Source organism: Sylvia atricapilla, chromosome 23, assembly GCF_009819655.1.
Source record: "Sylvia atricapilla isolate bSylAtr1 chromosome 23, bSylAtr1.pri, whole genome shotgun sequence".
Classification (NCBI taxonomy): Eukaryota; Metazoa; Chordata; class Aves; order Passeriformes; family Sylviidae; genus Sylvia; species Sylvia atricapilla.
Window position 1 is genome coordinate 1,364,743 of NC_089162.1, and position 27,774 is coordinate 1,392,516.

The 27,774-nt window shown below is 50.2% G+C and overlaps 1 protein-coding gene across 2 annotated transcripts in view; it reads left to right on the plus strand.

Annotated features, from left to right (window-relative positions):
• Positions 1-27,774, plus strand: part of KIRREL3 (kirre like nephrin family adhesion molecule 3) — a 126,020-nt gene that overhangs the window by 6,402 nt on the left and 91,844 nt on the right. For both annotated transcript variants that reach the window (XM_066334610.1, XM_066334611.1), the window contains exons 2-3: positions 20,471-20,620; positions 22,491-22,640. In XM_066334610.1, coding sequence (XP_066190707.1) covers positions 20,471-20,620; positions 22,491-22,640 — 300 coding nt within the window. The remainder of the gene's footprint in view (positions 1-20,470; positions 20,621-22,490; positions 22,641-27,774) is intronic.

A 27,774-nucleotide genomic window follows, 5' to 3' on the forward strand; every position in this document is an offset into this window, starting at 1 on the left:
GCGTGGATGCATTGCCATTTGTAGGGCTGTGGGCAGATCTGTGCCCATTTCAGTCACAGAATCAATAGAACCGTGGAATGGTTTATCTTGGGAGGGATCTTAATGCTCATTTCCACCCCCTGCCATGGGCAGGGACACCTTCCACTATCCCAGGGCGCTCCAAGCTCCAATGTCCAACCTGGCCTTGGACACTCCCAGGGATCCAGGGGCAGCCACAGCTGCTCTGAGCACCCTGTGCCAGGGCCTCACCACCCTCACAGGGAATAATTCCTGCCCAATCTCCCATCCAGCCCTGCCCTCTGGCAGTGGAAGCCATTCCCTGTGTCCTGTCCCTCCATCCCTTGTCCCCAGCCCCTCTCCAGCTCTCCTGGAGCCCCTTTAGGCCCTGGCAGGGCTCTGAGCTCTCCCTGGAGCTTCTCCTCTCCAGGTGAGCACCCCCAGCTCTCCCAGCCTGGCTCCAGAGCAGAGGGGCTCCAGCAGCTCCACATCCTTCCGATGTCCCACCCCTCATCATCCATCCCACCTTACCCTTCCATTTCTCCAGTGGAGAACAGAAGGACTCACAATATTTTTTTCTCCTGGAGCCTGAGCATCCTTTCCGCAATGGTCTGATTTGCAGCTCCTGTCTCTGTCAGGCCCCGTGTTGCTGCCTGGGGATAAACCAGCGGGGGCTCTGGGATGGAGTCCCTGCTCTTTTGGGAAAAAATGGCTTGTTCAGAGGAGCTGGCTGTGCCTCTGCTCCAAATGTCTCTCTGCTCGACCGCCTCTTCTGCTCCCTGCCATAGTTCAAGCTGGGTTCGGTGAACCCTTCCTGCCAGGAAAACCTCTGATTAGAGCGTGGCACTGAGGCACAGTGGCATATTTGTGCCACCCATTAACAGCCCAGCAAGGCAGTTGCTGCCTCAGAATTACTTGGATTTATGGGAACACTTAATCTGGATCTTGCAAGTGACTTTTACATCTGCAGCAGCACAGGCTGAGCATGAATCTTCCTGAGCCTCAAGGATAAATAGGACCTAGTCCCTCTTATCCCTGTAAAACATGACCTTTCTCCTCTACCAGATGCCAACAACCTCAGTGCTGCTGTAGAAGGTCAAACTCTTGATTCTCTGGCCTGACAGTGGAAGGGGTCTGTCCTTTGGGACCAGACCTGTGACATGTCACTTGGTTTAGTTCAGACAGTGTTGGCTCTGCTCAGCCTCCTTGTGCATACCACAGAGCTCAACAGCCCAGAAACAACTCCAACACCACCCCAGCATCTTCCCACAGCTTTACCCTCTGGGCTTTGCACCCTGGGAATGGGATTTCTGCTGAGCTTTGCTCCAAGCTGCAGGATCCCCGGCACAACCTGCCCCATCAGCTCCCCGCGGGATGTGGTGGGAACTTTGCCCTGCTCTCTGCTGTCACTCCCAGCCAAGGTGCCATCCCCTCCGGGATGCTCCCAGCTCTGTGCTGGGGGGCTCCCCTCTCCCAGAGTTGTCACTTGTGTCCCCAGCAGACTCTGTCACAATTGATTAGGGCCGGCAGCTCCAGGTAAACTGCATTGAGCCTTTTGTTCTTTATCTGACAAAGGCATTGGTAAGGAAGAGGAGAGTGGATAGAGCCGCTCCCAAGGAGCTGTTAAGGATGCGTTGCTATCTCAGAGGTCTCAGTGATATTTCCGTGATGCTTTGTGTGTCTGGGAGCTGAACAAGGCAGGGATGTAAGTGAAACCTGAGGAAAACCAGTGTAATATCTGCCTGTGTCTGGTGTCAGGGGGAGACTGTGCCCAGGTTGGGTCAGCTGGAAAACTGGGTAAGGCAGGACGCCTCTGGCTGAGTCCTGCCTGGTGCAGCACACCCATCCCCGAGGGATCCTGTGTGATCTGCTGTTCGTTCTCCCCAACTTCCTGCTGCTCTCTGCTCCTTTGGAAGGGGGGAGCAGAGCTCCATCCGTGATATTCCAGTTGTCTACAGCGGGTGTGGAGTGGCTGAACAACTCTGCTGGTCATAAATCTGATCCAAAGCTCGGGAGCTTTACGGTAACGGTGTTGTTGTAGCAGTTAATGGTCGAAGGGTATCATTTTATCTATTGATTTGAGCAGCAGTCCCCTGTGGAAAGCTATTGCTGCGTGGTCTTAAATAAATGAATACGATCCTTCCTCACTCCCTGAGTACCAGCATCAGACATTTCAGGAGCTGCTTGTCTCGCTGTTCAGCGTGCAGGGCTGTGCAGGGGAACCTGGCTCCTGTGCAATCTGCACTGTTCCTTTGCAGGGACCTCGTTTGGGGGGCCCACTAAAAACATTTCGGGAATCTTAGGCTGGAGAAGGACTCTTCACAAGGGAATGTATTGGTGGGACAAGAGGAGATGACCTAGAGCTGAAGGAAGGCAGCATTCGATGGGATACTGGGAGAAAATTCTTCCTTGTGAGGGTGCTGAGGCCCTGGCACAGGTTTCCCAGAGAAGCTGTGGATGCCCCATCCCTGGAAGTCTTCCAGGCCAGGTTGGACAGGATTTGCAGGATTTGGAGCAGCCTGGGATACTAGAAGATGTCCCTGCCCATGGCAGGGCATAGAACACGATGAGCTTTAAGGTCCCTCCCAGTAAAACCATTCTGGGATTCCATTATTTATATACACGGATCAATATCTAGGGTGGGATATAGATTATTTCAGCCACTTGAATGCCACTGCCCTTGCCACACCCCTTTAGATCCTTTCTGGCACTGAACTGGGATGTGCACCTGAGGAATATGGCAGCTGTTGGTAAAAGCTTGTTCTGTGAACTGCACCTGGAAGCAGGCAGAGATAAGGTTGTGGACCTCACCTTGCCACAGCTGCCTGGCCATCTTTTGGTGCTGTGGGCTCTGGGGCAGTTTATTTTTAATCAGGAGGTGGGGGGACATAAATGACATGAGGTCTAAAGCTCCTGTGTGGACATGGCAGCTCTGCTCCCACCTCAGTGCTGCTCCAGGCTGAGTTTCTCTTGGAGCTGCATCTGCTGATAGTTTTCCCCTCTCTGCACAGCTGCTGCTGCAGCCTGGGATCTGTCATTTAGCTTTCCTCCTGTGTCTGTGGGGACCCTGGCAGGAGGCTGCTGGCAGCAGTGTCATCGGTGATCCCAGTCACAGTGCTGACACAGAACCATGGAACTGCTCAGACTGGAAAAGACCTTGGAGATCACTGAGTCCAACCATTAATCCAGCACTGCCAGGCCACCCCTGAAGGACATGGTGACCACCAGAGCAGAGCCTGGACAGGCAGATCTGGCTCTGCCATCAAGTCAGATGTTGATGATGCTATCTATCCCCCTGACATGGACACAGTGGCCTGGCTGTGTGGAAGTCTCCAGCTCTCAAGGTATCTGGAAGTCACTGCTTTCAAGAAAACAATGCAGATTTTGGTCAGAAAGGGGGCGGGATTGTGACAGGACATCTCTACCCGGAGAAAGAGAGAGCATAATTTCTGCTATTTTGGGGGACACCTTCAGGGCACAGACATGCACACATGGCTGCAAGGAGATACTGGGCTTGTTCCTGCCTGCTCTGGATCTCCAACCTCCCTCTCCTGGAGGCAGCCACACGCTTTCTGTGGGCAGAGATGGTTTGCTGCTGCCCAGACTGGAGCAATGAAGCAGTACCAAGCTCCTGTCACTTAGAATATCAATTACAATCAACCACTGCAGCCTTGTAAGTCCCACCCTGAGACACACTCAGGATTGACAAACAGCCAGGCCTGCCATTGAAATGGCTCTCGAGCCAGCATGAGGAAATCTGCTGTGCAATTGTGAGCAGAAACTGGAGTGCTGGAGCACTTCCAGCCCAACAGGCTGTGGGGTGGGAGCTAAGACTGGTGTGAAGATGAAACCCTCTGGTGTTCTGGGCACCGAGGAGCTGATGGCTTTGCTGTGCTTGGAAAAGGCTTAAATAACTCATTTTGAAGCTGCATCCCCAGGGTTTCCCTGTGTGTCACATAACCCCATCCCTGCAGTCCCAACCCGCAGCATGAAGCTCCTCTCTTACAGGAGCAGCGTGAGGCAGCTCTATTTCACTGCTATAATGACAAAATGGGATGAAATTTTGTGTTTCAGGCCAGCAAAATGATCCTGCTTCCATTCCTCAGTGAAGTGGGACTGTGTTGGATATGACTGAAAGACACTGCCAAGCACCCAGCAATGCACACGTCTGTGTTTGAGCTGACTTGATTATGAACCCCTCTAAAAATCCTTTCTTATCATAAGTAAAGAGGGAAATCTGGTTGTGAAGCATCCAGCTGAATGCTGCCAGTCCTGCTTTTCCTGTTTGCCCCGAGTTATTCGCTGTACCTGCCAACCCCTCACCTGTGTTCACTCAGTGGGATCGAAGCCTTCGGGTTCAGGCTGAGGAAGATGGAAGGAGTGGGAATGGTCAAAAACCTGCAGGATAGGTAGGGATCACGTGTGAGGGGGTGGGTGAGTGGAATCCCCCAGGCCAGGCAGCCAATGCAAGGATTATTTAGTACCCAAGGCTGCCACCATGAACCTTCACAGAGCAAAGAACATCAGCCACAAACCTTCCTCGTTCTCTCCAGTGCACTTCCAGTCTCAGGGTCAGTATCTCCGTGCCCTTTTACACCCAGTATTTGCTCCCATGTGTATTCACTCCTCTAGAAATGTATTAATGGAGCTAATCTTAAAGCATATCCAGAGATACAACTTGAGATTTTTTTGTTTCCCTTTAACAAAGATGAAGCTTTTATATAGACGGGGAAAAGAGAAGGGAAGTGAAATGTTCAGTGACTAATGATCCTCATCAATATTCATGATAGTCAGTAGCATTCCGAGATTTAAAATAAAGGAAGAAAGAGAGAAAGGCATTGACTCCTTTAGAAGCTAAATAAAATATTTAGGTTGACCTGGAGATAAGTGTGCTGGGTCGTTGTTGCTGTCAGCTCAGACCAGTGTTCAATCCTGGAGCTTTCAAAGGGGGAGCCAAGCTGCCAGTGGATTTTTCTGGAGACAGGAAAGGACTGGGTGGGCTCACACAGCAGCAGGAGGGTCAAGTCCACACTGGGCCTGATGCTGTGGCACCTTCCAAATGGAGAGGGAACAATCCCTGCCCCAGGAACCTGCTCCCTCAGCCAGCCAGGGCCATGGTATGGAATTGCATCCAGGGGTGTTATCCACAGCCAGGCTGGGATCAGGCGTGGCGTGTCCCAAGTGAGTCCCAGCTCACATTATCCACCACAGGGCTCCTGTCCCGGCCATTCCCTGCAGTGAGGCTGCTCCTTAGGACAGGGGATGGCCTGAAGTGGTGGCCTGGAGTGTGCATTGGACATAGATGGATCTAAAGCAGCTGGGGGGTTCAACTTCCTGGTGAGAATATCCTTCCTCCAAGCTTCAAACAGCTGTAGATATTGGGGAGCTGAGTTGATGTTGTGGGAGGTGTCTCCGTATCTGTTGTGCTGTTTCCCTTCCTTCTTGTCCATCCCTGCCCCCAGAAAATCACCCCACGGGCACCTAACTTGAAGGAGAAGTTTTAAACCTCTCGAGATCTTTGTAAATAGGTGTGGGAACCTTAATCCTTCCCCATCTCAGTCTTGTCTCAGCTGGGTGGGAGGAGAAGGAAAACTTCTGCAGAGAAACAGCTGAAATCCAGGTTTGTGAGGATGTAACTCTGGATGTGCAGCAGTCATGGTGGAGACAGACAGAAACCAAGACCTTAACAAACAGACTGAACTGCAGACAGAGCACTCCAAGCCTGGAAGAAATGCTTCCTCAACCTTCTGCATGTCTCCTCTTCTAAATCCCTTTCCTTTCTGCTTCTGCAAGTTGTCCTTGCCTCCCTCTGCTTCTGAGGCTGCTCCTTTTCATTTCAGAGCCATCCCTTCCCTCCTCGAGTGACAGCTGTCCCACCCCTACCGAGGTCACTTGCCCTTGAGACCATCTTTGATCTGTGCCCTGATAGAAGGGCCGAGTATTGACTTTGGCTGCGGCTTCATTAAGAGGCAGCCTCATTTGTCAACTTGTTTGTTCCCAGAGCTGCTCGGGAGACAGCAGAGCTTGCATCCCCTCTGAGCTGAGCACGGCGAGAGTCCGGAATTAACTCCCTTTTCAAGGGTTTCCATCAAGGTCATTGCAGGTGGCCCTGCACAGTTCTCTCCTCCTCATTAATCGATGTCACCAAGGTTTTAAGCAATGTTAACTCCAGTGGGAGTGTGGATGAGAGACCTGCCCAGGCTCTGGGGGCTGCAAGAACCCAGGGACAGGTGTGTTAGTCAACCCAAGGTGCTCCCAGCTGGAAAAGAGATCTGTTCATAGGGAAATCAGAGCTGGGGCCTTGGGAGAGCTCTCGGTGGTGAGATCCTTGCAGGGCATTCTCTAGGTCTGGCGGTGTAAGGATTGTGAGTAATGAAGATGAATTTCTCTTGTCAGTTGTCATCAAGTAGCTCATCTGCCACTAACAGCCTCTGGTTCCGATCCAGGTGTTCAGGTGGGCGAAGGGAATGGGTTAGCCAGGCTTTCCTGCACTCCTGGTGCTCAGTGAATAAAGCACTGGTGAGTGTGTGCTGGTAGGGCTTTCCCTCTGCAGGGGTCACTCCCTGCACTGCCCAGGGCAGGGACCTCAGCTGGTGCCAGGGACAGAGGTGCCAGTGATGGATGTGCCCCATGGGCTGGTCCTTGGAGGGTTTGGGGGGAAACAATCTCACCCTACAGTCCCATGAAACTGAAACTCTGGACATTGACAGTCTCAGGGTTGTTCAGGGATTTGAAATGGCTTCACACAACAGCCCAGGGAAGAAGAGGGGGTCCTGGCAGTGCAGGAAGGGTATCACAGAACCAAAGAATTATGGGATGGTTTGGGTTGGAAGGGGCCTTAAAGACTATCCAGTTCCAATCCTCTGCAATGAACAGGGACGCCTTCCACTGTCCCAGGCTGCTCCAAGCCCTGTCCAGCCTGAACCAGGGGCCAGGGATCCAGGGGCAGCCACAGCTGCTCTGGGCACCATGTGCCAGGGGCCTCTCCATCCTCACAGGGAGAAATTTCTTCCCAATCTCCCATCCAGCCCTGCCCTCTGGCAGTGGGAAGCCATTCCCTGTGTCCTGTCCCTCCATCCCTTGTCCCCAGTCCCTCTCCAGCTCTCCTGGAGCCCCTTTAGGCCCTGGCAGAGGCTCTGAGCTCTCCCTGGGGCTTCTCCTCTCCAGGTGAGCACCCCCAGCTCTCCCAGCCTGGCTCCAGAGCAGAGGGGCTCCAGCCCTCAGAGTGACCATGGGCTCCTCTGGCCTCGCTCCTGTTGGTTCATGTCCTTCCAATGATGAAGACCCCACAGCTGGAGGCAGCACTGCTGGTGGGGTCTTGTCTGAGAGGGGCAGAACCCCTTCCCTCACCCTCAGGCCCCAATGTCCCACTGCTGAGGGCCAGACCAGAGGATGGAGCTTTGCTGCTGGGGGCACATGCTGCAGCACAGCGTGTCTCCAGACCTGTCTGACACGGTGCAGGAGAAGCAGGTGAAGACAAAAAGCCAAACTGGGGTCCAGTTTCTTGCAGACTCTCACTGCCCTTGGGAGGAGGGCCTGGTGAGGCTGTTTCCATATTCCTGAGAGATGCAGCAGCCTGAGCAGGAGATGTGGGAGCACCAGCCCACGGGAGGGAAAGCAGCTCAAAAAACCAGGAGTTCCACAGCTCTGCTCTGCTGCAGGGGTTAAAGCTCTTTGAGTGCTGGGTACTTCCACACTCCTGACAGCACTGAGGGAGCTGAGGGAAAGATGTTCCTGGCTGTTGCCACGGGCATTTTGCTTCTGCAGGTCCCGAGGTGATAAGGCAGCAGTAATTGTGCAGCTCCACGTGGGCTGCAGTGGCCCAGTCCCTGCAGCGGGAGAGCACAGAGCAGAGCCAGGGAGAATTCTGACTGTGGTGGCAGGAATGGCCCTGGGATTAGAGAGCAGGTTGTAAGAGGAGACTGGAGGAGGTAAATTTATATAGTCTGGAGGAGGCTCAAGGGGAGACACGACCAGAGTCTATAAATACACGCAGAAATAGAAACCAAGGGAGGAAATTATTCAGAAGGAGAGAGGACAAGGAGCAGTGCCTGAAGCAAAGCTGGAGAAGTTTATTCTGGGTCTTACATGGAGGGAGAGCAGCCCTCAATACCTGGCAGGTGGCTAGGATGGGGTCCCAGCACTGCCAAGCTCCTGCTCTGCTCCCCACCCCTGTGATGCCGCACAAAGCTGGATACTCCCCCTCCTAACGCAGCTCTGCTGTGCCTTACACTAGTCCCACCTCATTTCTTCCCTGCCAGCCATCTCACACGGGTGTCTGGCACCCAGCCGCCCCAGGATGCCTTCGAAGGTTTAATATAACAGATTGAGATGCACTTGGGCTTGTGGCTTGACAACTGGCTCCCCTTGGACAGGAACATTTGCCTTCGCTGGGTGACAATGCTTTGAGTCCGTCGCCTTAGGCACTGTGGCTCATTGCTAGTCATCTCTCCAATGAATAATACACAGGCCTGAATATCTGTCTGCATACATCTTCCTTTTCTCTGGGATAATTTAATGTTATCTTTGGGCCTCCTGCTTCAAAGATGAAGAGATTACTTCAAACCTGCAGCCCGCAACCACAGCCATTGGTTTCAAATGTCATTAAGTTTCATTATAACAAATAAACACTCCAATGACATTTATAAGTTACCAGAGAGCACAGAAACACAAATATGAAGCAGATAAACTGCATTTGATCCAAATAATTACTGCAGGCAATATCAAGCTTAGGCTGAGCTGGCAGGCGGGTGCTGGGTAATTTATAGGTGTCCGTAAGGCACTGTGGTGCACATTGCTTCTTAAAAATGATGATGATGGTTACGTGTCTCTCCCTAAAGCCTCAAACAGGTTATTTTCCTGCCTCCTAGAAGGCAGGGAGCTTTTCCTCAAGCCAGAAATGGACGTGGCACAGGCAACTGTTACTGTTTGGGGACTTGCACCATTCGTCAGGATTTCAGCCTGAGAAGGGACCTGCATCTGAAGTTTGCTCTGATTTAAGCCACAAAAGAGCCTTATTTTTTTATTTATGTATTTGTTCGTTTATTTTTCCTTAGGGATATTTATCCCCGCTGCGGATAAGTTCTCAAGAGTGAGGAAACCTTGGGGAGAGATTTCCACTGATTTACTCCAAGAGAATATAAAATTCTATAGTTAGAGAATAATGCAATATAAGAATACAGTCACTTGAAAGGTATCTATAAGGATCATCGAGTCCATTAATTATTACGATCATTATTAAATTATTATGATTATTAATGATAATTAATTCCTTTAATTTTTACTCTCGGTTTTATACTACCAGCTCTGAACCCTGAGCAAGGGCTCCTCTACCAGCAAACCAGGTGGAAAAGCATTTCCTCCAGCTGAGGTCCCCCAAAAACCTGATGAGTGAAAGGGGGTTTGTTGCTGTGCTGGTTGTGTGAACTCTCCCAAAGCTTTGCCTCTGCTCTGGGCTGAGAGCACATCATCCCCTGAGTGACCCCAGCGGGGCTTGTCATTCCCCAGTCCTGCAGGCAGCGGCCCAGGAGGGGGGTCAGACACAGCTGAGTTTATTGACAAGCATCTCTCATTACCTGCTAATTAACACAGCAGGCTGGAATGGGCTAATCTGCTCTTGAACCGGGGTTTTGCACCAGGCAGCCATTGACTCTGCAGTGGGAACCATTGAGAAGGAGCTGGTGACAAAACAAACAGCAAAATCCGTGTTAAATACTCCGAGTTCCTCCAAGCCACCCCTTCTCCTCCAGCAGGGAAGGGGAGAAGCCGCGGGGTCTGTTGGCAGTGACAAGGCACAGCCCCTTCCCTGTGCCTTCTCCCAGGGCTGCACCTGGGCTTATTAAGCAGTTGCAGGGCTGTAAATATCGACTGGATTCACGTTGCCTCTCATTTTTCATGGTTCTTGGCTTTACTGGGTAAAACCCAGGTAAAAAGCACCAGCTGGTTATCGTCGGCAGCGGTGCAGGTCACTGGCCTCTTCCCTGATGGATAACTGCACTTTCTAGACATTTCCTTGGCTCTGGGGATAGTGTGGCCAAGATTTTCACAGAGGAGAGATTTTTATTAAGCTTCCACATATAGACGGAGAAGTATGTGAATTTTTAAGCACCTTCCTGGGATAACAAGATGGGCACATGTGTGAAACATTTCCTGCTCAGAGATGATCTGCACCCTGTCTGTTCATCTCAGCATCCCCGACCCCTCCTGCCTTCCCCCTGGCATTTTTTTTTATGTGTGTGTTGCATATACTTCACTTTAGGCTGTTTTTCAGAATAATTTGTTTTAATTTTAAATATGAATCTTGCATGTGTAAAAAAAAATGCACATATTTACAATCACTTCCACTTGTAAAAACCCAAACAAACAATAATTATAGCAGAAACCTGCTAATTCTCCACTCCACTTCGTCTTCAGAGCTGATAATTCACGCAGCACAACCTCGAGCAATCCCTCCCTGCTCTGTTAAACAGCAGGAGCTGGAGCGAGTCCGCAGCCTGCTCTGCAATATCCCGGAGCTCATCTGCCCAGGAGCTCCCCCAAAAGCCACCCAGGTGATGTTTCATGCAGACAGCAGCTTCTCAGCCTTCCAGGGCAATAATAAGATTTATTCCTGCTTTCTCTGCCCTCCATCCATGAGCTTTGCTGCCACCACATTTCTTGTTCAGGGTGGTATCTGGTAGGGGAATCTTTGATGGGGCACTTCCAACACCTGCAGAGATGGAAACACCCTGTAGAAAGACTCGTTTAACCATTCCTTGGATGAATTCTCCAATCTATACAATGTCTCACCAATCTGTAGCAAGACTAGTTAAAATTATTTTGAGAAGGAGCAGAATTTTCCACTCATTTTAGTATTATAGAATCCCAGAGCTGTTTGGGTTGGATAGGGCCTTAAAGATCATGCAACCCACTTCTATGTGCAGAGAATGTAACATTAAATATCTGCATTTTCTGTTCTGAGCTGCATCTCCATTCTGATTTCTCTCCGTGCCTCAAAGCGTGTGATAACAGATTTTGAAAAACGAGGATGGAAGTGAAACATGGTGCAACCCAAGGCAAGCTCTTTGCTCTAATTTTCCACCCCGTGAACTGCACAACTTCCAGTTGCCGCTCTTCCTGGGAGCAGAGCCAGACTTTGAAATCTCCAAATCGTTTGTGAAATGGATTATTCATCCTTCTCGTTTTCCTACAGATGAGTGTCCTCTGTGCCCTCTAACTCAAAGATGAGCTGAGATTTAAAGGACTCTATTTCAAAAGAGCAGCCCTGATCTGGGAACAAAGGGTGGGCAAAGGGGATGCACTTGGATTGACTGCAATCCAGGAAAGAGGGATCACCTGAGAGATTTCAGAAGGTCACTAGGGATAAAATCCTTAAGGATTTTATCTGGGAGACTTGGTGCAGGCAGGCTGCTGCCCACTGGTTTGCACATCCGCTGTTATTTTTAGAAGGAAAAGTTCCTTTTCCTTCTCTGCCAATTCAAGTGGGAGGTTTTAGGTCCCAGGAGTGCCTGTGCAAGACTCCTGTGGCTGGGGACCTGCCACCTCCTTCCTGAGCTACAAATTGTTATCATCCAAAAAGCAGCTGGAGTTGCCACAGAGAAAGCTGCTTGGCTGGAATTGCTGGAGCAGGATCATCCCCTGCTCTGTTCTCCCCCTCTGAGCCCATGGGCCTGGCCCTGGGGAGCTGTGCCAGGACACTGCACCTTGGCAGGAGAACAAATGGTCATTTCTTGTTGTGCCACGGCTTCCTCAGGAGCGCCAGTAACAAAATAGTTCTCGGAGGCATATCTCTCTGGGCCTGCAGGTGGATCAATGTGAGGAAATCTATTCTCCTCTGCTCTTGCCTGCACGAGGGATTGGTGCTCAGCGCCTGCCCAGGGGTCCCAGTGCCTCTGGAACAGCTGCTGGTGCCACTGTCCTTGTTCCCAGCAAGGACAGGCAGCACCCCGTGCCCTGAGCAGCCTTGGCACAGGCTCAGAGCTTACAGCTGCCCTTGGAGAGGGAGCCACGGCAGCCCAGGCCCTGGGATGAGGTGCTGGCCCCAGCCCAGGGTGTGGAGAAGCTCTCACACCTCTCCCCTCTGCCACAGCTTTAGTGACACCACCAGCTTCGCCTCTTGCTGACCCTTCAGTTTCTGTGCCACCTCCCTGTGACACCTCACCTGCTTTCCTCCCTCCTCCTGTGCCGGCCCCTGGGTGAAACATCACCTCATCCAGTTTGCTGCCTCTACCTCCAACCCTGCAAAAGTCCTGTGTGCCCCAAAACACACATTCCAGCTCTGGCAGCTTGGCTAATGGGAGATAATGCTGCCTGCTCCGAGCTCGGTGTTATCTGGGCAGCAGGTGAGGCTGTGAGAGCAGGGCAGCAGGAGCCATCCACAGAGCCTGGAGCCATCCATGGAGCCGGAATATTCCGCCTGATCCAGTCTGTCAGGTCACTCGAATGCTGCTCTTTGGCGCCTCGATGCAGTACATCAGCTTGTTTCCTCTCAGTGCAGGTCCCAGGAACAGGCGTTTCATCTCACTAGAGGTAATTCTGCCGGCTGCTGCTGGGAAGGGTTTGCTAATAAATATCCCATGGTAAGGATACTCTTACACCTTTCCCAATTGGCAGCTAATAACAGAGCAGGCGATGACATTTCAGCCCTTTCTGCATGGCTGATCAAACTCCTCACGGTGACTTTGAAAGCAGTGCTGGGAATTCATGTGGGTATCAAAGCCGGCGGAACACTCGATAGTTCAGATCTCTTGCCTGTGTGACTAATAGACAAAAAGATCTCTGAAAGGTTTAATATCTTACTCAAAATTTCCCTGCTTCCTGTTTGAAGCTACTTAGTGGACACAGTGGGATGTTGATGGTTCCTCTCAAAGCTGTGCTAGGAAAATATCTGACATCACTGCAGGATGAGCTCAGCCCAGCACGTGGGCTTGCTGAGAGGTGGTCGTGGCCAGGAGACAAAGTGTTCCCAGAGGCCAGGCAGGAGAGCAGAGCCCTGCCTTTGCACCTTGAACTCTGCTCTAGCAGCTGGCTTTAGGACCACAGGATCATTGAGTTTGAAAAAGACTCAAGATCATCAAGTCCAACCCTCAGCCCAGCACCCGCAGCATGTTCACCACTAAGCCATGTCCCCAAGTGCCACATCCACACATCTTGTGGACACCCCAGGGACGGGGACCCACCACTGCCCTGGACAGCCCTTCCAATGGTTTGCAGCCCTTTCTGTGAAGAACGTTTTCCCAAATGATCCAACCTAAACCTCCCTTGCTGTGACTTGAGGCCATTTCCTCTTGCCCTGTCCCTTGTTCCCTGAGAGCAGAGTCTGACCCCCACCTGGCTGCACCCTCCTGTCAGGGACTTGTAGAGAGAGAGAAGGTCCCCCCTGAGTCTCCTTTCCTCCAGCCTCCCTCAGCCTGCTCCAGCCTCTTCCCCAGGTTTCTTGCCCTACTTTTCACTGCTTTTCCTGGGCATCTCTTTGGCTGTGGTTTCACCTCAGTGCATCTCACACCTTCCCCACCAAGCTGCACAGGTGGCTGGAATCGGTGGGGACTCCCTAGGCTCTAATTCCAGAGAAAGTCTCATCTCCCTGTATGTGGGTGAACAAGGCACAAGCTCAGCTCCTGCTTCCCTCTTGGAGCAGGGACACCTCTGCCAGGTCACACAGCTGGTGGGTGACCAGCACCATTCCTGACACCTGAGTCATCCCTTGACTGAAGCTGTTGTGCTTTGGTTTCTTTCAAGTCGAATAATTCAGCACTGAGGCCACGTGAGCCGGACTTACGCAGTCACAGTAAAAAAGGCCAGACTGACATTTTTGTTCAAACGGATTTGATTTTATTTTCTCCCCAAGGAAGCCAAATTTAAAAAAATAGAAATCTTATGCAAGGGCTGAACTCAAGCTACCTCTCTTTCCAATTTGTGCCGTGAAGCCCGAGGAAGCGCCTGACGTGGCTGTGGCCATCAGCAGCAAGGGGCTCTCCCTTGGGGAGGCTGATCCACATCTCCTCACTGAGGACAGCACCACTGGAGCTGTCCCTCTGCTCCTGTCTGGGCAGCCAGAGCTCTTTAGCTTCTCTGATGGTGTAAGAAAAGCTCATCTCTGTCCTTGGATGGAGAAATCCTTGCCCCTGGGAGCGTGTGGCTCCTTCTTTCCTTCCTGCTCTGTACTCGCCCAGGGCTTGGGCTCCAGCTCAGTGCAGGTCTGGGTGTTGTCTCCCACCAGGGAGGGAATTGGGATTCAGGCAGGTAATGAGCAGCTCTGCCGCCTGCACGGCTCTTCCCTGTGCGTCCCCATGACTGACAATTCCAGAGAGCTTTGTAAATAATGTAAGGCTTTTGTCTGCTTGCTTTTCCTACTCATCTGAAAATCAATGCGGGCACGTGTTCTGGAGCACGATGGGCCCTGTGCAGGGGGCTCGGTGTCCTTGGCTCCAGAGAGGGGACACAAAGGAGCCCTGAGAACCAGCCTGTTTGTCACGGGGCCACGGCAGGAGCTGAGTGGGGTGGTGCAGAGCCAGGCCCTGGTGGGAAGTGTGAGCACGGAGCCATCTCTTCCCAATCCTCTCCATGGCCAAGAGACGGCTCCATCTCCAGACATCACACCACAGGAAACCAGCCCTGAGCTGGACTGAAATACCCTGATTTCCATCAGGTGGCATCTGCTTGTTCTGAAGAGGGACCTTCCTGGGATGTTGTGTAGGATTACGATGTCACACAAGAGCCCCTTGATCATCCTCTGACCACGCGTCGTGACAGCTCCAGGCTGAGGGAAGGATCAGCTCTTCCCACTGAGGGACAAGGAGAATGTCCCACCACTCCTAATCACCAAGCCTTTCATTTCAGAACAGCAATATTTTGACAAGGAGCTCATAGTCCTCCTTCTCCACTTCTATGCTCCCCTCAACAAAAAGGACTAATTCTTTTCAGAGCACAATGGACATTCAAAGCTTCACTTACATAAAAGCAGCCACAATGTCTCCATTTCTAATGAGTCATTGTTCCCTCGGTGAGTCCCTCGCTTCCTACTACAATACTCACTCCTCTTGGGTAATGAAAATTTAACTTTCTGCTGCTCTCGGTTGCTGGTTTGGGCACAGGAGGCTGCAAGCTGAAATAATTCAGCCAGGAACTCATGCAAACAGATTTCAGTCTTTGGAGAGCTTTAAAAGCCTGTCACCGACTCTGGCTTCAGCGATGGAAGGGGCTTCAGGGTCTTGCTGCAGCACAGACCGTGGCAATGTCACGGTGTAGGTGCCTTCCTCTGTTCTCTGTGTTGTAAAACAGGAGTTTGGGGCCTTCTCTCCATCCGTGGGCGTTGGGACATCTAAAAAGCAATGCCCTGGCACTGGCAGTGTTATTTCCCTTGGAAGTCAAAAACAGAGAAGAGTCTCAGCCTTTGTTTGAAAGAACAAGGCAACGTTACAGAGAAACACTGAAAAACAGGAGCCACAGGTGCAAAATCCATCAAGGAAATATAAAGACTTCTAAAATGGTTCTCTCTTTATTCCTCTTTTTTTATTCCTTTAGCTTTTATGACATGCTTGTGACTTCACAAGGATCCTGCCTGGGGTTTTTGAAAGCAGAGTTAGTGTTCTCGCCTGCCCACTCCTCACCATGGTGCCTTTACTGTCCCCTTTTGTCCCTTGTCCTGGGGATTTCAGTGGCTGCAGAAGTGCCCCCCATGACCGAGACTCCTTGAGGAAGGCAGGAGCAAGGGGGTCCCACTGGTGCCTGGCAGCTCCTCAGGGAGCAGGGCAAAGCAGCAACCAGGAGGAGGTGGGAAGGCTCTCGGATCAAGAGCTTCTCTGACACCAAACCCTCACCTACAACAGCAGGTGACCTGTGGTGACAACACACTCCCAGCTGCAGGGCAGCTCCAGAGTGCAGGTGGGACACTGGGCTCGTGCTGAACCATGGCCAGGTGTCATCATTAACATCTCATTTCCATATCTGTTTGCTTTTAAAACGAAACCAAAAAATTCAACAATTAATTCAGAGCCCTCATCTTTGCTTCTGCTCAGAGCATCGCTGTGCTGGGTGAACAGATCCTGACAGGGGGACTCTCAGGGGCACAGTCAGTGCCCAGTGACTCCCAGTGAAGTTCCCAGGAAGACAGGCATCAACTGAGTAATTTCTTTGAAAATATTCCAAGTCTTTACACTTAAGGGAAGATGAGGTGTGGAAATAAAACAGGGCTACACTTGGGTTGGGGACACATGGACATGTTGCTGCATCTCCCTGATTTGCTGTGCAGCACTTCCCAAATCCAGATTTGGGGATTCTTTGTGCAGGAGGAGGTGACAAGGAGATGGACTCTTGGTTGGGCTCATGTGGTGAACTGTATCTACCTCTGGGTTCTCAGCACAGGGAGGATGTGGAGCTGCTGGAGCCAGTCCAGAGCAGCCCATGGAGATCTCCAGGGCTGGAGCCCCTCTGCTCTGGAGCCAGGCTGGGAGAGCTGGGGGTGCTCACCTGGAGAGGAGAAGCTCCAGGGAGAGCTCAGAGCCCTGCCAGGGCCTAAAGGGGCTCCAGGAGAGCTGGAGAGGGACTGGGGACAAGGGATGGAGGGACAGGACACAGGGAATGGCTTCCCCCTGCCAGAGGGCAAGGCTGGATGGGAGATTGGGAAAATTCCTCCCTGGGAGGGTGGGGAGGCCCTGGCACAGGGTGCCCAGAGCAGCTGTGGCTGCCCCTGGATCCCTGTGAGTGTCCAAGGCCAGGCTGGATGAGGCTTGGAGCACCCTGAGATAGTGGAAGGTGTCCCTGGCCATGGCAGTGTGGAACTGGATGGTCTTTTAAGTTCCCTTCCCACCCAAATAATTCCATGATTCTATGATGAACTCCTATCTCTGCAGAGATTTGGATAAACCAGTATTTTTTCTGAAACTCTGTATAATTGAAGGGGAGAAAACTGGTAAGCTCCTGCTGGCCCAACAGGTTGGAGTCAAATCTCCTGCTTTGAAACCAAAGCATCATTTTGTAATACCATTTTAAACATTCCTGGAAAAATACCCAACTGACATCTTTCAGCCCATTTTCTTGTAGCTGAAAACGCTCAGCCTGCATTTGTAAATCATCCTCTCCCAGTCTCCCCATTTTCAGTTATTTTCTGTCAAGTATCTTATCTCCCTTAAAACTTTTCTGCAAATTACTTGTTCCTTTGACATTAAGACATAAGCTGTAACGTGGACGGGTCTCTGATCTTCCAAACCCAGTTAAACCCAGTAATCAGACTTTAAGCTGATTTGAAAGCGAGTTGAGCTCTGCCTTCAGTACTTTCTTTTTTTTTTTTTTTTTTTTTTTTTTTTTTTTTTTTTTTTATCTGTGATTTAGGGAGAGATGATCCTGCTGTGGAGCAGGGACTGGGCCAGGTAATGCTCTTAAGGTCCTTACACCCATCTTTCCTCTCATGTGACTGAGTCTGAGCTGTTTGTAGTTGAAATGGAGCCTTGGATGAATAAAAAATGGGTTTAAGTGACAATTCTTCACAGTGAACAAACACAGAGAAGGAAAAGACAGGAGACATATGCCATGTTTCTGCTCTGATTTTCCGTGGCCATCAGCTCGTCTTTAAAACAAATCAAGAAATAAGAGAAAAAGGGAAAATAAAACATAAAAAGAGCTCCATTTCCAGCAGCAATTACCAAATGAAGCCTGTGCTTAATGGGCATTTGCAGAGGGCACAGACACCACTTTGTGCCTCTGCGTTCTCATTAGGGCTCGTGCAGCTCCCAGCTGACAACCTGATAATTCTCCCTGATAAAACAAATCTTTTTGGGTTATTGCTGCCTTCCTGCACTGTCCCTGCTCGCCCAGCTCTGCCTTGAGAATTGTCAGGATTACAGAGTGAGCTATGAAAACCCAGTTAGTGGGTGGAAAGTATATATTAAAATAAAACAACAAAACAACAAAGCAAAACACCCACTTTTTCTGCTTTCTGAGTTTTCTCTCTCATCCCACTTTTCCCTGCTCTCCTATGAGTGTTTGTCCTTTATGAATCCACAAACGAAAAATACAGAGCTGATTCATGTTCCCTTTGAAATCAAATATTTAAATCTTAACTCATCACAAGGGTTTGTGCTGGTGTCAGCGGCCACCAGGACTTCTAGCGAATGTCTCCCAGCAGGAAAATCTGGAATCTCCTCTGGAATTAACCTGCCCTGTTTTGCAGGCAGCACAATGCCAAGAGCCACCACTGTGGTCTTATGGAATATCTGGGGTGGAAATCAGAGTTCCTTGGAGATATGTGGGTGCTGGGAGACCTGGAATCTCTGAAATACCTGGGAATAAGGTACCCAAGGTGCTCCTGAAGATCTGCAAAAATTTCAGCTGGGCTTTTTTGCCTTCCTGTAATGTAAAGCATCTGGAATTTAGAAAGGACAGCTCTGCTTTTCCCTGTGCTCCTTTAGGTGGCGAAGAGCGAGCTGAAGCTATAATAAATTAAATTGAAATATAAGCACTCATGTGGGGGCACACGTTGGTTCAACAGCATGAGTTGGAAAATGATGGAGCTTTGGAGCCTTGCCCTGTAGGAAAGGCCCAGCAGCTCATCTGGAAACAAGTTCAGAAGCAAGAACTTGTGTCACACTTAACCTTGGTTCCGGATTAATCATCAGTCAATGATTAAATGGAGTCGGTGTAAATTAGGATTGAATTGATTTGGGGTGGATCACATGGAGACTGTCCCTCTTTGACAAATTGGTTTTAAAGAGCAATTTTTCCTCCAGCCCAGTCCCCTTCCATGGACTGAAGAGACACTCAGTGAAGGACACAGGCTCTGAAATCCTGCCTGATGCAGGGGCATTATTCCCACCCAGAGAGGCTCCTGGTCTTACAAACCCACAGGTGACTCAGTGAGGGGCAGTTCAGTGGTTCTGCCTTTTCCCCCACACCTCTCTTTCCCAGTTCATCTCCTGAATCCAGACTCAGAGCAAGACTAAGTGGTGACAGAGCAACTGTGATGCCCCACAAACAACTCACACAAAAGCCTGTACTCACAGGAGCCCAGATATCAGCAGATCTGCCTGGAATGGCCCCACATTTAGGATCTTCCAGCTTTGGACTGTGGCTATGCAGGGGATTTGGGGGTTGTCTTATTCACTTATTATGGAAAGAAAAAAAAATAGCAGGATTTTACACTTTGAATCCCTGGAACACTGAATGCCTGGAATGTCCAAGGCCAGGTTGGATGGGGCTTGAAGCACCCTGGGATAGTGGAAGGTGTCCCTGCCCATGGCAGGGGGCGGGATGAAATGGTTTTTAAGATCCCTCCCAACCCAAACCATTCTGGGATTCTCTGATTCCCTGAATGATTTTCAATCATGGCAAAGCCAAGGGAGTGTGAAAATAAAACATGATATTCAGTAAACCCTGCTGTGGAAGAGGTTACAGTGACTGGAGTGCTTCTCATGGAAAACGAGAAGTGCCGTGTCACACCTGAGGTGTGAGACATCTCATCATGGCAGGAGATGACCTAGGGCTGGGATTTTTCACTGGAGCATTCCAGGTAGGGAAGGGTGAGGAGAGAGATTTGCGAGTTTGACGGTGAAGCTTTGGCAAAAGGCAGCGCTGAGGCAGAGCTGGGCCTTCCTTTCCCCTCCAGATGTGTGGGAAGCTCCCAGCAAATGCCAGGAGGTTACACCTGGGGAGGGACGAGAACAGCAGCAGTTGGTTGTTTCCCTGCATGTTTTATAGCAGGTTGTTATCTGCACATCCTGATTTCAGAGAGCACATGAGGCGGGAGCAAGGCTCAGAAGCAGAGGACCAACATCCTCTTTTATTATGTGTAATATAAAATATTGCTACTGCTGGACATCCTGCTGCTTCTCTGTCTGTGATCATTGTGGCTGAAATGCTACCACCACAATTTGGAATAAAACAGTTACAAGACATGCTGGTGCCTCTTGGTCGGAGCCTTTTTTTTCCCCCAGGGAGCAAAAAATATTGCAAATATTTGTCACTAAGTGCTGTGTCCACCTCTGGGTCCTCAGCACAGGAAAGATGTGGAGCTTCTGGAATGAGTCCAGAGGAGGCCACAGAGATGCTCAGGGCTGGAACCAGGCTGGGAGAGCTGGGGGTGCTCACCTGGAGAGGAGAAGCTCCAGGGAGAGCTCAGAGCCCTGCCAGGGCCTAAAGGGGCTCCAGGAGAGCTGGAGAGGGACTGGGGACAAGGGATGGAGGGACAGGACCCAGGGAATGGCTTCCCACTGCCAGAGGGCAGGGCTGGATGGGAGATTGGGAAGGAATTGTTCCCTGTGAACAGGATGAGCTTTAAGGTCCCCTCCAACCCCAAACATTCCATCATTCTATGGGGCAGTCACGTAATTAATCAATCACATAATTAAGAGCTGCAGAGCTCAATCTCCCATTTGTGCCGTGCCGGGAACATCCCGGACTGTTACATCCCAAAGAACTTCATTGTGCTGGGAACCACTGGAGAGCTGACAGTGTCCTGTTCCTCTCTTGTTGCCCTGCCCAGGCCAGGCGTCGTCGTTCACGCAGCAGCCGCAGGACCAGGTGGTGATCGCGGGGCAGCCGGTGACACTGCTCTGCGCCATCCCCGAGTACAATGGCATCGTGCTCTGGATCAAGGACGGGCTGGCCCTCGGAGTCGGACGGGATCTCTCAAGTAAGTCAGGACACTACCCATAAATGAGGAGCTCTCCTTGCCCAACGTTTGCTTGGGGAGTAATATTCTCGTTTCAACTTCAACACCTTCCAGTCCACCCAAACGTAGGCACTGATGCTTGGAATAAACCAAAATCTGTTCCAGCCTGACCTGAAACAAAAGTGTTGGTTCCCACAGATGTCACCTGATCCTTTGGAAAGCCCTGGTTTGATTTCCTTGGAAACTAATGTCACCTTTCCAAAATATGGGATGAAATGTTTTATAAATGTTGAAAGTGCCTGTTTCGATATTCTCAAAAATGAAAAGAACCACAGAATATCCTGAGTTTGAAGGGATCCACAAGCCTCTGTTTGCTTTGGACAAGTGTTTGTGGCTTCCTCAAACTTTAGTTTTGGCAAATTATAGTTTGGTGACCAAATTCCTCAGAACTCACATTCCTTAATCCCACACTGACACTGTGATTGGGAGTTAATTGCAGCTGGTGAACACTGGTGCAATACTGGGGAAGTTAAGAGTTTATTCTGTATTCTTTTCTGGAAAACACCAATTTGGAACTGAAATATTTCATGTGAGTAAGGAGAGTGCTTGCTGGAAACAGCCTGGGAGGACATGGAGCCCTTCAGGAGCTGCAGTGTCCCCCCCAAGGCTCTGTACACGTGTGACACTGCTCAGCTCCTGGTGACCTGAGAGTTTTCCCCAAGGCAAGAAGAAGCATGCAGAAACCAGGGGAGCCTCCATGCTTTTTGGTCTCCAGGGACCCTGCTCCTCCCTAAAATGCAGTGCCTGCTTCTTCTTTTCCTCCGTTTTTTATTAATACATATAATTGCTCATTTACAGCTGTGCCCGAGTAAGCAGCCCCATCTTCGCCTGTTTTTCAAAGCTCTGAGCCACAATTTTTGCATCTATTAGAGAGCTGAGCTTTCCATGCAAGACCTTGCAACACGACTGGGTAACAAGAGCTCCAGTGAAGTAGGGAGCTGATGTGAATGACTTCCACAATTAACGGAGCCGGGGCTGCTGGAAGCCACAGGAGCTGCCAGCTCGCGTGATACCAGCTCAGCCAGTGTCTAATTAGCACAATACAAACAAACCCATCATTTGTACTTCTCACGGTTCAGGAGAGCAAATCCTGCTGTTGATAACTCGAGAAACAACAGAAGCACAAGTGTGTGCCAGTGCTGTGTTACACAGGGCACTGGGCACCAGTGGGATGGGGAGATGGTGCCTTTCCCTGTGTGTCCATCCTGTGTGTCCAGCCAGGCTGACCAGGGCTGGAGCCCCCAGACCCCTGCCCAGGCTTTACACAGAGCTAACTGTGGTTGTATTCCAGGGTGTCACCACAGCTGTCACCAGGACCTGAGGATATTCCATGATGGGTTGCAGAGGAGCAGAAGGTGCTGGGTTTGCTGGTGGAAGGGCTCATCCCTGGTTTTTTTTAGCACAGGGAGGTTGTGAATGCCCCAGCTCCAGAAGGGTTCAAAGGCAGGTTGGAAAAAGCCTTGAACAACCTGATGTAGTGGGAGGTGTCCCTGCCCATGCCAGGGGGATTGGGTCCCAATGATCTTTAGGGTCAAAACCAAACCTTCCAACACTTAACATTCTATGATCCCATGATTCCTTGGGATTTCAGTTTATGCTCCTTCATCAGCCCTTCTTTTTTGAACCTGTAGAGCAAAAAGTGCAGTCTCTTTCCTCAATTTGGCAGGTTCTTTCTCTCTCTCTCTTCGAGCTGGCTGCCAAGGAGGGGAGGAAGCTGTGTGGATCCTGGGAATTGCTGTGGGATGCTGGGGCTATGGACCCATGCTCTGCTCTCCTCATCCCTGGGCTCATGGCCCCAGCTGCCTCCTGACCCGTGCTCTGCTTTTGGCAGGTTATCCACGCTATCTGGTCGTAGGAGACCATCTGTCGGGTCAGCACCACTTGAAAATCCTGCGGGCTGACCTCCAGGATGACGCCGTGTACGAGTGCCAGGCCATCCAAGCAGCCATCCGATCCAGACCTGCCCGGCTGACTGTCCTCGGTGAGTCCCAGCTCCTCACACCCTCAGGGGGTTTGCTGCAGGTTTTGCTGCCTTCGTGGTCACACTGAGTGGCTTTTGATGAAATGTTTTCTTGCTGGGTCAAGAGGACTGGGAATGAATCCATCGTGAGGGCAGTGGGGGAGCAGCTCAGTCCTGAGAACAGGATCAAAGGAAGCTGCTTGGGGATTGAAGCAGTTCTGGGGTGGAGTATGACAGTTCTAGGAGTAACAGAGGCACCAAGTGCTTGGCACTTCAGCTTTATGGATTTATGCCCCAGTTCAAGAGACTCTGTCCATAAATTTAAGGATATGAAGAGTGTCAGTGTCATCACTAATGTGTTACCCTGCCTACAGGACTGGGACAACTCCGCCCTATGAGGAAAGGCTGGTTTCATACTATTGCAGTATTTTTAAACTATCTACATACTAATATTTTATCATCTGTGTTTCTCAGTCATTAATCTTTCCCACGAGCAGCACAGGAGGATATTGCCTGGGATTGCAAACTGGAAGTGGCTCCCAAAATCATGTAGAGGACCTTTCTGTGTGGGAGATGGGTGGGGAGCTGGAGGGCTTTGTTGGCCATCTGGCAGAGCTGGAGGAGGCTCTCCCCACAGGAGTGCTGGGAAAAGGCAGGCACGTCAGCGAGGCTTCCCGGCATGGACGTGGCTTCAGAGAAGTTAATGAAAATGGTATTTTTCTTGAACAGCTTGGACAAAACCCAGTCTGTATTGCTGCTACCAGATTCATCCTGATTATTCAGCCCTCAAAGTGAAACCATTTGCATATTTAAGTTTGTTTAAATTGAAGATTGGATTTCTTTTTTTTTTCCTTGTTGTTTTTATTCCTGGTTAGTTTCTAGGGAGAAAAAAAAAACAAACAACCTTTTTAAAATATCCTAATCAAGTATTTCAATGATTTTAGTCGGATCAACACTGATTAGTTCTAAGCAGACAAAAAAATGTGAATTAAGGTACCAGCTGTGGTTGAAGGTGCACCTCATCGGAATCTGCACTATGAAAATGAGTTCAAATTCCTGGTTTGCAATTTCCTCTGCATTTGTTTTTCCTCCCTCTACAACCCTACGATGTTCCCTACACCCAAACTTTCACAGCTGCCAGCCCTTCCTTCCCTGACCCTGACAATAATGATGATTTTCCTTTGATTCCTCCCTCTGCTCAATCAACCCTTGGCAGCAGCTCAGAGCTCTGACATGTGCCCATACATGAAATAATCCTGGAAATGAATGGTAAAGGGGAACGTTGTCTTGCTCACCGACAACCCCTCCTTTGCCTGTGCTCCCTCCTTCTGTCGTGAAAGCAGAATACATTGCGGGAGCCAGACAAAAGAAATAATGTTATTTAATTAGAGCTAAAGATTTCAAAACTAATTTAGTCCCAGGGCGTACGTCAGAGCTGCTGCGAAGCGTTGATTGAGCAGAGAGATGTTTTTATGGATCAAAAGGAAATCGTTATTATCTTTGGGGTTATGGAATGTGTTGAATAGCTGGTAGTTAATGTTTATGTGGATATACATGGTAGTTGCTAATTGGTACATTTACCTAAGATGTTCAGTGACTTATATTTGCAGAGTGTTTTCCTTTTAAGAAAATTAAAGTTACAGCGTGTTCAATTTAGGCAAAATCGATGAGCCAGTGTGGGTTTAGAACCCACTGGTAGCTCATCTTTTACTTCAGGGGTATTTATGCAGATGTTCTGAGGGAGGGAAAGTGGTCATGGCCCCAAGGGTGGGATTTTTGGGGTCTCTGTGCAGGGCCTGGGGTTGGACTCAATGATCCTTGTGGGTCCCTTCCAGCTCAGGAGATTGGGTGATTCTGTGACATTTCAGGCTGGTTGGGGAGGTGGGAGTGATGATCCCACCTTTGCAGGGGGCTGGTGATCAGCAGCTCACACTGTTCCTTTGGGATGGGGTGTCCTGTCCTGGCAGTGAGGGCAGGGCTGCTGTGGGATCTGCTCTGTGTTTTAGCCACCCCAGTGGAGGGGACAGAAGTGGCACATGAAGAGTAGAAGCCTTAAGCCCCAGAGTTTCTGACAGCTGGGGACAATGTGCAGCCTTTCAGGCTGAACTCACGGCCTGACAGGGGGGTAACACGTGTCTCTGAAGGGGGAGAGACATTTCTGGTGCTTCCAGATGTGCAGTACCAGCAGCTGTGCAGACATCTCTGCTCTTAGCTTGCAGTGTGGGAGCCTGCTGTAGTCATGAGCTGAGCAGCTGTGTCTGGAGGGAACTGGATCTCCCAGATTTCATCTCCCTGGGCTGGGAATGGATGTGCCAGGCTGCCTGAGCTGCTCATAGGGAGATGCCTGGGGGGTGCTCCTTCCTCCCAGTCTGCCCAGCTTCGCCTGAGGCTGCAGACATCCCCTGGGCAGGAGAGGATCCCTAAGGCACCCCTGGATCCAGGTGCAAACCATGCAATTCCCAAGGAAGCAACTGATCACAGCTGAGGCAGAGCTGAGAGGCTCTGGCGGCTGGGAGCCCAGCATCTGCTGCTGGTTTCTTGGTGACTCAAGAGCTCTTCAGCTGGGTGTTAGAGGCAGTTCTGGAGATCTCTACCCCTCTCTATCACCCCCAGCCTTGTCTCTGGAAAAATAACCCTGCCTGGTTTTTTGCATGGGTTGGTGCTGCCTTGTCTGTCCCTGCCAGCTTTTCCGCTTCCTTGGTATCAAGGAATCCCCTAATGCCTCCCGATTCAGGCTCCAACTGCTGTCATTCATGTCTGACAACAGCTTTATGGGGCTGATGCCTCCTACTTCCCTGCTCAGATGCAGAGCTACATCATATTTTAATTAAATATTTAAGGGTTTGTCACATTGTTTTCAAATCTACATGGTTAAATGTAGTGGAACAGATCATTCCATAGCCTTGGAAGTCCAAACACTCCAACAGACGAGCCTATTAATGTCATCAGCAGCAGGGAAAATCTTTCCTTTGTGGAGTTCCAGGGACAAATATTGCTGGGAAATGTTGTTAATGTGTCCCAAAGCTGGATGATTCCCCTTCTTCAGGTCTCCTTCACCTTCCCTCCTACCTTTGCCCAAACTCTGGAGAAGGAGTCACTGCCCAATCTCCTCAGGAGAACGGCCCCAAGCAGGAAAGGTTGATAAATCTGATGGGATGGGATTTGAGAACATATGGAGGCACCCAGATTTTCTGCAAGCAAAGGAGTCAAGGCAGCTTGGCAGGGGAGCCCAAGCCAGGCAGGCTCTGGGAAGCCACTGGAGGGCTATTTGCTACCTGGTACATCCCTAATGGCAGGGCTGCTTAATTTATGATCTATTTAACTAAGCCAGGGTATTAATTAAATAAAGTAAGAGCCTGATTAGGACTTGGAGAAATTTAAAAATAAAATCAGGCAGCAATCGAGCGAAATTGCAAAGCAAACACTTTGGCTGTAACCACTGGAGAGTTCCCTCCGGTCTTCCATCAAAGCTCAGAGCAGGGAGGGCAAATACAAGAGATTATATTGCCAACAGATGTGTGTTGTTAAAATATGCATCTGCCAGCCGTGGAGCTTCAGGAGCCAGAGGGATCGCTCGTGGATCCTTCTGCACTCGCGAGACCGTGAAGGAATTGGAGGCCCCGGCAGCCGAGCTGGGATTTGCAGACACGTTAATTAGTGTTGAGTTCCCAGATCTCAGAGGCAGCCAAGCGAGGAGAAACTTTGAAGAGAGCTTTGGTTTCCCTGGGAGGGAGCGGGGAGGGAGAGGGGAGCCCCAGCTCATGGTGCCAACGTGGCCACGGTGCGGTGACACCTCGGCCTGCAGTGACACCTTGGCATGTGGGGACACCTCAACCTGCAGTGACACCTCAACCTGTGGTGTCACCTTGGCCTGTGGTGTCACCTTGGCATATGGGGGCACCTCAGCCTGCAGTGACCAGGGCAGCAGGACCCGCCGTGCCCAGAGGATAGAGGAACCAGGACAATGAAGCAGATGGATGGTGAGGGGTTGGGAAACTGGATGGCTCCTCTCTTTCATGGCAGGAGGATCCCAAGGCTGTCCTGGTCTGTCTTCCCCCGCAGGAGATGTGGCACCTCCAGCCTGGCCACTCACCTCAGGCTGTCCCAGGAAGCTCCCAGGCACCTCTTGCTTGGCACAGGGAAAAGAGGTGCCAGTGGGAAATCGGCCACAAGCAGGAAAAGGGAATGTGGGGGTGTGAGGGGGGAGGCAGGGGAGCTACTTCCAGAGACTTAAGGTGAATAATTGATAGGCAATTAACTTGTACTTTCACCTTTTATAGTCTAATTTTCTCTCTCCTCCCCTCCACGGCCTCTTCTAATATTAACTCTGTCTTCACGTGTGTCCCATTAGAAATAAAGCTTTCTTAAATCAACATGAATTATTTAACTCTACAGATTAAGTTAATTTGAAGTGAGAGCTCCTGTCTCTCCTACAATGGCACAAGGCAGGGACAGGAGGAGGGTCACTGGGGTGTCGAGTGCATCCACATTCAATCACAGCGATTTTCCTCTTTTTATTTTATTTTTTTTTTTATTCCAATCTTCATTCTTGCCAAGTCTTTCCAGTCCTTCCCTGCAGAGCAGAGTAAGCATTTCCATTACCAAAACAATGGTTGGCAGCTTGAGACATCTGTATTTCCCAGCTTTCAAGCTCTTCAGTGGAGTTTGATCAGAAAATAAAGAGGTTATGTCCTGGGTAAGGCCCTTTCTCAACGTTTGTTTGTAATGCTGAACAGCAAGGAGAAAATGTGAGGAGGTGATGTTTCAAATCCAGAAATAGTTCAGCTTGGAACTCTTTTCCCACATTTTTTAATAGAATTCAATTCTCTGAATGCAAAATGCAGAGCATGTAGAGCTGGGATGTCAATTCAGAACAAAAAAAAAAAAAGAAAAAAGAAAAAAAAAGTGATGAAAATGTGATCATTTTCTTCCAGACAGTCTCTTCTCCTTGAACAACTTTGGGTCTTCACAAAGCTGCATTTTCTGCTGGGAATATTTTCAGTGGCAAAACAGCAACTGGCTCTACTGGGAATGAAACAGAAACATCAAACAATCGAGCGCAAATCCCAAATAACCTAAATATTTGATGTCATGTCTGAGCAGCTTAAGTTTACAGCTCTCTGAGCCAGCTCCTTTTGATAGCAGAGGGTGGCCG